General features: G+C 54.8%; 1 protein-coding gene across 1 annotated transcript in view; it reads left to right on the top strand.

Moving 5' to 3' along the window:
- Window positions 1-1,782: 1,782 nt before the first annotated feature.
- STARD3 (StAR-related lipid transfer (START) domain containing 3) overlaps window positions 1,783-8,096 on the top strand; it is a gene marked incomplete at its 3' end in the record, with an annotated part of 12,954 nt that continues 6,640 nt past the window's right edge. The window contains exons 1-7 of the mRNA XM_010291896.1: window positions 1,783-1,998; window positions 4,915-4,992; window positions 5,283-5,360; window positions 5,451-5,504; window positions 5,607-5,724; window positions 6,845-6,943; window positions 7,694-7,746. Coding sequence (XP_010290198.1) covers window positions 1,783-1,998; window positions 4,915-4,992; window positions 5,283-5,360; window positions 5,451-5,504; window positions 5,607-5,724; window positions 6,845-6,943; window positions 7,694-7,746 — 696 coding nt within the window. The remainder of the gene's footprint in view (window positions 1,999-4,914; window positions 4,993-5,282; window positions 5,361-5,450; window positions 5,505-5,606; window positions 5,725-6,844; window positions 6,944-7,693; window positions 7,747-8,096) is intronic.

The following is an 8,096-nucleotide window of genomic DNA, read 5'->3' on the forward strand; positions in this document are numbered from 1 at the left end:
AGGGTGATTTTAGAGCGCTGTGAAAGTTGCGGGGGGCTGCCTAAGTGCAAAGTGGTGTTTGAGGGAAGGAGGCAGTGACACCCTGCCGTAGAGGTGGAGGCAGCCCGTGCATGAGGCGATGTATTATTTAGTTCTCACAGATGTCTTTAACTTTTCTCAGTTTGAGATGGGCCCCTCACTCGAAGCAGCGAAGGGCCGTGGTCGTTGCAGCTGATCTGAAGTGACAAGTCTTCCAGCTCCTTCCGAAGTGCCTCCGAGAGAGACTAACGGGGACTTGACAGGAGTCCAGCTTTGTTCCCTTTCCAGCCCCGGTGCTCCCTGGGGGCTGGGACGCAGAAGCCGCTAGCGCAGGGACCTAGAAGTACCCAAAATCGGTCTGTGCTCAGCTCTTGGAGTTGCTCCAGTGTCCAGTGGGGCTTGGCAGCATGCCTGGCTTCGCCTGTCCTGTGGAATGCCCCTTCCCGCAGGTCTGGGCAGAGTCTCGGGGCTTTTTCCCTTGGACATTGTGTGGCTGCAGCCTCCTGGTTGTGCCAAGTGTGATCTGCTGTAGCCAAACAAACCTCACTCGGATCCTGGAGGATGCAGAACTGCTAGGGCAGTAGCTAATGCAGCAAAGAATCTGGTTTTTTGAAGGCAAAATGACCTTGAGCAGGATTATTTTGCATAGGAGGAGTTCGTAGCTGTGCCTTTGCTATGGGTGATTCGGAGGTGGCAGAGCCGGGGACTGACAGATCCCTGGCCTGACCTGTTTTGGCATCTTCTTTCCTTGTTTGTCTTCAGCGTGTGCTTAGTTGCACGGTCCATTAACATAGTGGCCTCCTTGTGCGGTGCTGACGGAGAGGAAAAATTTTAATACAATGCTTGGCACAGGCTGCGTGAAAACAGCCTTCAGACCTCAACACCTCGCTCGCGTCGGGGTTGTGCGCCCGGCACTGCCAGCTGCCACGGCCAGGACAGAGAGCAGTGCTTTCCCCTGCTGCCTTCCTGCTGCTCCGCTTGGCCGGAGTTGGGCGTGAAACCCAGCGTCCTGCTCCTGAAGTGAACAGGCTCCTCTCTCGGCCATGCGGGATGGGATCCGACGGGATGACCGGCTCCCGAGGCTTTGCAGTTCGCCTTGTGCAAAGCGTCGAGCCCCTGGGAGCTTTGCATCTGTCCCTGCAGAGGAGGCTGCTGTAGCTTGGGATGGCTTCAGGATCCCGGGCACTGCTCCCTTTTGGATCACGGACCTCCACGGAAATACCCTGGGGCCCCTTTTCCTGCTGCCGTGGCATCTCCGTGGGGTTTGCCATCTGCTGCTCTGGCCGCTGGCTGTAGCCGCCAGCTTGGCTCGCCGTGCTGTGAGCTTGTTCTGCGTGGCTGCCTCTGGGTCCCAGTGACACTTGCTGGTGGCTCCACAGACCCCCTGCACTTCTGAGCCTTTCGCAGCGGATTCCTCCTTCCCTGCAGTGAGCAAGAGGGAAGGAGGATCCCTGCCTGTGCTGGTGAACGTGGGGTGCCAGGGTGAGATGGGGCAGCCCTGGGGTGAGCCCTGGATGTCTTTGCTTCAGGGAGGGAGGCTCTTTGGCAGCCCAGAAGCCAGCATTAGCCTTTGCCCTCGGGAATTGTATAACACAGACAGGCTCTGATTTGGTAACAGGCATTTTTGCCTTTAGAGGGAGAGAGGAGAAGGGGTATCCAGAGACCCGAGGCCTGAGGGTCCCCTTTGTGTCTCCCCACAGGTGACGCACTGACTTGGCAGATGTTGCCCCGATTGACGTAGGACCCAAGTCGCTTGGGCCAAGGATGAGCAAGCCGACAGACCTGCAGCACGACCTGGAACGAAGCCTCCCAGCCATAGCATCCATCAGCACCTCGTTCTCCCAGAGCCAGGGCTTCTCCCCGTATTGCTACTTCTCTCCGGAGAAGAGGAAAGCCATCTCAGATGTGAGGAGGACCTTCTGCCTCTTCGTCACCTTCGACCTGCTCTTCATCTCCTTGTTGTGGATAATCGAATTGAATGTAAGTTGGGGGAAGCAAATCTGTGGAGTCTTTACCTTTTAAGTTGTGCTTTTTTAATTCTGTTCCCTCAGCATTAATTGCTCCGTTTCAGAAGTCTTGAGCCAAGTCTGTGTTTGTTCTTCCCAGTGCTCTGCTGATTTGCGCTGGCTGAGAAACCGCTGCGCCGTTAGTGTAAACGAAAGTCCAGCTCATTTCCTGCAACCGGGCTCTGTTGTGGCTGTCCAGGGTCGTTAACGCCGTAGCGTGTAGCGCTGTATGTTGTAGTGTAATGAGATCTGGGGCCCGTGGAATCGCCAGGTTGAGCAGTTGGCCAAATTTCTCTCCTGCTTCCCTTGCCTTAAGTGAGGCTGCTCGCTGTGTTTGCCAAGCGGCTGCCAGCTCTGCTGCAGTGTCTTGTTCTCAGAGCGTTGGTAGGATGTGCAGACCCTCCTCTCGCCCGCCCAGCTGTTGGGCAGAGACAAAAAGGGCTTTCAGCTTTGGTCCCAACATACTGCTACTAATCTCAGCTTCTGAAAGCCAGAGATGCTGCCCCACCACACAGGGCACTAGCGAAGGGGAACACGAGGGTTTTGGTCCTCTCCGCAGCGGCTGCCATGCCTGTGCAGGCTGCTGCGTTTGCTCAGTGGGTCAACTGTGGGAATGACCAGGGAAATCCAGTTTATTTACCTCAGTCCCATCAGGTCAGAGTTATTCCCTGGGCTGTATTTTATTTTATTTTTCCTGAACTGGTCCTGACTGGTTTCAGCTGTGCTGGCGGCGGGTTTCGGGTACTACATGTCCTCCCACGGAACAACCTGAGCAGAGAGGCAAGATGAACAGATAGACCCCAGCGCTTCTGCGTGCAGCCCTGCCGGTGTCTGGCCTTTGTTTATCAGCACTGGATCCTGCGCTCACTTAGCAGCTCTTATCTCTGCCCTGTTTATCTCCTGGGTGTCTGCACTTAACAGATTGTCTCGGCTAGCAGCTCCCTCTCCCTGCCCATGCGGTGTCAAGAGCCTGAAGAGACCCCTTCCCCTCCACCTAGGAAAACCCTCTCCGCCAGCATTCCAGCGATGCCGATGGTGTCCCATGCGCCTGGCTTGGACCCCAGCCTCCTGGTCTTGTCCTTTATTCTCTGGGCTCTCTGGAGAGGTGCTGTCTACAAATCAAAAAAAACCCAGCCTGGGGGAGATAATCTGCCAGCGCGGTCACCAGGGCGACTCTGAGCATAGGTCTTGCAGGTAGCCATTAATGAGTGACTAACTGCTGATATTTGGGCCCTGAGCCGAGATGCTGCATATTTAAAGCTATTAGGACAGCTTATTTGCCTAGTTATGAAGAGCAACGATTTTGTATCATGACTAATGCTTTTTTTATCAAACGGTTTCCTTCGCTGCAAGATAAGCTGAGCAAATTAGCCCTCGTTAAATGTCTGTTGCCTGCAAACTGTAATTCTGCGGGCTTGCTGCTCTCAGAGACAGAGAGATGCCTCAGATGGTTCTTCTTCCTTGTTCACAGCAGTGGCCTGTATTTAAACTGAAAACACCTCCCAGAAATCACAATCCAAAGCCTGCCTTGTGTCTCGTTCCTCCTGCAGCATCTCATATTGGAGTCATGGTCTGAGGAAGAGGCTTTCGGTGGCAGCTCAGCAGAGCTGGCTGGCACGAGTCCTGTAGCCGCAGATCAGATAAAGCAATAGTGCAGAACTGCTTTGCCCCCCTCTCCCTGAATATTAAGCACCAGCCCTGACCTAGAGGGACTGCTTCCCGATGGCTGCCTCTTCTGTCCTTGGACTGTCTGACAAGAGGGTGCCAGGACACCAGGCTGCCAAGAACTGGCCTGAGATCCACCAACTTGTTTCTCACAGATCATCAAACAGCTGTCAGCCTATACCAGCTTCCAGGCCAGCTGGGCTGCGTTCAAACCAATAGCCTAAAGGTGAAGCATTTGTTCCAGTTACCTGAGCCATCCACTTCCTCATAAACAGCGATTCCAGGCTCCCGAGAACAGGATTTATGGTGTCAAAAGTACCAGGGCTGTCAGGCCCCAGATTATCTCAGGGTGAGGCAAGAAGAACTCTTCTGTGAGCTTTTTCCATGCTCCCGTACAATATCCCAGAAAGTGGTTTTGCCTCTCTCAGATTTCCTTGCAGTCTGCCTGTGTCTGTATGTCCCTGGTCCTCTTCTCCTCCCTGTTCCCCTTTGCCAGTACGTTTAAACCTGCTGGTTGACTTCCTCCTTCAGATTTCCTGGAGCGCAGCTCAGCACTGCGGTGAGCTGTGGGAAGCCAGCTGGCCTGGAAGAAAGGAGAGGGGATCCCTTGGTGCTTTGCACGAGGACGATCGCAGCTTAAATTCCACCAGGTTGCTGGGTGACCCCTGAGAGCCCTCGCGGGGGACGTGTTTTGATTGTCCAGCTGTAGAAGACGCTTTGTTCAGCGCTCACCGAAGGTGCTAGAGAAGCAGTTTTCCTGTGGCTTTTCATTTTTTTCTGCGTCTCCTCCTGTAACAGCCAAAGTCTGTCACCTGAAGCCACGCGTGGAAGCGGGTGGGCACGAGTGGGAGGTGTTGTCCGACCGAGGGCTTTAGGCTGTGAGAGTTGTGATCCGGCGTCGCTGGATGTGTTGCGCCAAAGGAGCGGCTTTTCGGTGTTAGAAAGCCCCCACATAGAAGTGTTTGATGTACCTGCGTGCTGCTCCAGCTCTGGCTACCCAACTCGCGCTCCTCGGTGTGAAACCGAGGGTGAAATGGGCTGTTGTATCCTCCCGTGGCCCTGCCTTGGCAGATGAGCCCGCGTCGTGCGTGCGACAGGCATTTGTATGCCTGATGCATAACCTGACCCGGCGGTAACCCCCGGTCACCGCTTGGCCGGGTTCTTTCTGCCATTAGTTTCTTATCAGTGCACTCAATAGCTTTCTGGTTTCCCGTCTCCCCTTCAGACCAAGGATGGCATTCAGAAGAATTTGGAGAATGAAATCATCGAGTACAGTTTTAAGACCTCTTTCTTTGATATATTTGTGAGTATCCCAGACTGCTGCAGGTGAGGAAACAGCTTTGGAGCTAGGGGTGGCGTGGCCGAAGGCTGGGCAGGGGGAGGTCTGTGTGCTGGAGGGGCTGGGGTCTCCCCGCAGCCTTGCTCCTCGCCTGGCTCAGTGACATTGGGCAGGTCGCAGCCCATCCTGTTGCAGCCTTGACCCATCTGTCTAGGTGGAGAGGTCCTCGGGAGCTGGCCCGTGTCTGTGTCCTCCCAGCACCTGGCAGAGGGACAAGGGCAGTGACTAGTGTCGATGGCTTTTTGTTTTTAAAGGTCTTGGCTTTCTTTCGGTTTTTTGTGTTGCTGCTGGCCTATGCAATCGTAAAACTGCGCCACTGGTGGGTCATAGCGGTAAGAAGGCAATTTTTGATTTCCTGTTTTTAGTTTTCTCTCTCCACCTAAAGTTTACAGGGATCTGAGATACGTAAATTTGTTTTTCAGGTCACTACATTGGTATCCAGTGCCTTCCTGATTGTGAAGGTCATCCTCTCCGAGGTCGGTTTCCTTGGGCTCACAGGGGATTGCTTTGTGATCTCGTGATGTTACTGTTTTCCCATTTGTGTAAACTCCCTGTGGTTTCTACTTTCTTCCACGCAGCTTCTGACCAAAGGGGCTTTCGGCTATTTACTTCCTATCGTCTCGTTTGTCATTGCTTGGCTGGAGACTTGGTTCTTGGATTTTAAAGTCCTAACTCAGGAAGCAGAAGAGGAACGATGTAAGTATTTTGCTCCTCTCTGGTAGGAGTTGGCAGATGACACTACCAGGCCTGGGGTTTCTGCTGCTTTGGCAGCACCTTGACAGATATGACATTTATGGAGAAGTGATCTCCAGGCTGGCTGTGATGGTAAGTGCCTGACTCAATTCTGTTATGGTATATAAGTCCCTTCAGGGGAAGAAAATACCAGATTATAAAAAGCATCTTTTAATTGAGTGGAGAAAAACATGCCAGATTCCCCAATGTCTGGATCTTGAAGCCAGACGTGTTGGAAACAGAGCTCACCTCCGCATCGGAGAAAATGTTTTGAAACAGTGGGACAAATGCCAGGCAGACTGTTGGACTCTCCGTCTCTGGATATCTGTCTTTGGATCTGGACTGGAGACCTTTCTGAGAGGATTGCTTCAGTCAGAGACACGTTACAGGGGTGCGGCGTGAGTTATGGTGTGTGAAATTTTACAGCCTCTGGTTGCTGAGGTCAGACTAAATGGAGATCGAGTCTGACCTAATGCTTTACGAATTACCCTGCAGTGCCGGGCACCTGTAACTTCCAGGGGCCCTTCTGAGGAGTGGGTGCTCATCCTGGACTGGCACGGCTGCCCATTCCTAAAGCAGCAAAAGGAGTTTGTCGTTCTCCCAGGCATAACTGATGAAAGAGGACTGGGAAATGGCACGTAAACGAGGGAGTATTTGTCAAGCGAGGCTCAATCAGAAATGCACTGACTGACTGGAAAACACCAGAGGATGTTTGGGTCTTGCAAGGAGGCTTTAAGATGAAAAATGATCAAGTGTTTAATGCCTCTATTGGATTAGGCTCGGGTTCCAAATTGCTTCCAGGGGAAGCTCTTATTTAATTAGATGCTTAATCGCCTTTGGATTTGACAGGCAAAAGAGCCCATTGATCTCCATGCAGATAAAATGTCTCAAACAAAAGATGAGGCAAGAGGAGCTGAAAAGCTTGTGGGCTGGCTGGTGTCAGTGTGAAAAGACCAGCTGTGTCTGGAAGAAAGTGGCTGGGAGGGTGGTTGAGTAGGGGTGGGTGGCGTGGGGGCCCCAGGACCCCTTGGTGTTGAAGCGTGTTGGACACCACGTGTGTAAAGCCTTGTGCTTTGGTTCACAGGGTACCTGGCAGCCCAGGCTGCAGCCTCCCGCGGCCCCCTGCTCTACCCCAGAGCCCTTTCCGAGGGGCAGTTCTACTCCCCACCAGAGTCCTTCGCAGGTAAGGCATGCTTTCTTCCTCTTCTGCTGTCACCTCGCTGGCAGCCGTGCTGCCTCGGTTCCCGAGCTTGTTCCCCTCACGACATTCCTCCAGGGTCTCCTCACCTCCGTAATTGCCTCCTCCCTGAGCTCTGTCTCGTTATCCCAGCCCTTGGCAGCGGTGGGTGGCAGGGCCTCCAAGAACTGACACTGCAAAATGGGCTCTCCTCTGCTTGCACTGCGCCTGTGCCTGGGCAGGGGAGGCATGGGCACGGTCTCTCTGCCATCTGCGGAGCGGAGTCACGCTCAGCCCCGCACGCCTGGCTTCAGCGCTGTGGGAAACTGGAGCCTTTTGTGGTCTTGGGATTAAATGCTCTTAGCTGCGGCTAAAGGACTTGAAAAATGCTGCCCTCGGGATGAGGGCACAGGAGTGAGTTGCCACAAGCAGGTGAGGATAGGAGCTGGCAGCATGCCACTGCCCTGTGACACCGCCTCGTGCCGGCTCCGGAGACCTCCCCTGCTCGGGAGTGAGGAGACGTCAGCCGGAGCAGTTGTCTCGGTGTAGCTGACACCCGGTTCGTGCTCGGCCTTCCGGAGAGCAGAGCAGCGCCTGCCAGCCGGCTGCGCAGCAGAGGCGTTCGGGGAGGCAGGGCCTGGGCTGTGTCGCTTTTACCATCGGATAGGCTGCGGGGATCGGACGCTGCCTGTCCGAGGGAGGTTGTGCATGTGGGGTCTTCATCAGCTGTGTGTTAATTGTGCGCTTCCCTGCTAGGGTCGGACGAGTCGGACGAGGAAGGTGCAGGGAGGAAGGCGTTGACAGCTCAGGTGAACAGAGGCAGCGTGGCCTGGGGACGTTTGGCCAAGAAGCTCTGCCTGTCCCTCGGCCCCAGGCTGTTCCCCGTGTGCCCCGGGACCGGTGGTATCGTGGCCGCTGCGGGAGGGGGGTCCTTCGGGTAACACCCGAAACTAATCCGCTTCCCCAGGACTGCGCGCTCTCCCCCACCGCATCCCGCGGGGCTGTGATTCTGGCTCTGCCTCCTGCCTGTCCCTCTCTCCTCTTTCCTCTTCAGTCCCCGGTCGCAGACCGAGAAGGGCATCGCCTCAACCTTCCCCGCTGAACTGTGGCTCGCAGGGCGGTCCTTCGCCTCCCACCAGCCTGGCCGGGCACAGGCTCC

Source organism: Phaethon lepturus, unplaced genomic scaffold (assembly GCF_000687285.1).
Source record: "Phaethon lepturus isolate BGI_N335 unplaced genomic scaffold, ASM68728v1 scaffold31257, whole genome shotgun sequence".
NCBI lineage: Eukaryota > Metazoa > Chordata > Aves > Phaethontiformes > Phaethontidae > Phaethon > Phaethon lepturus.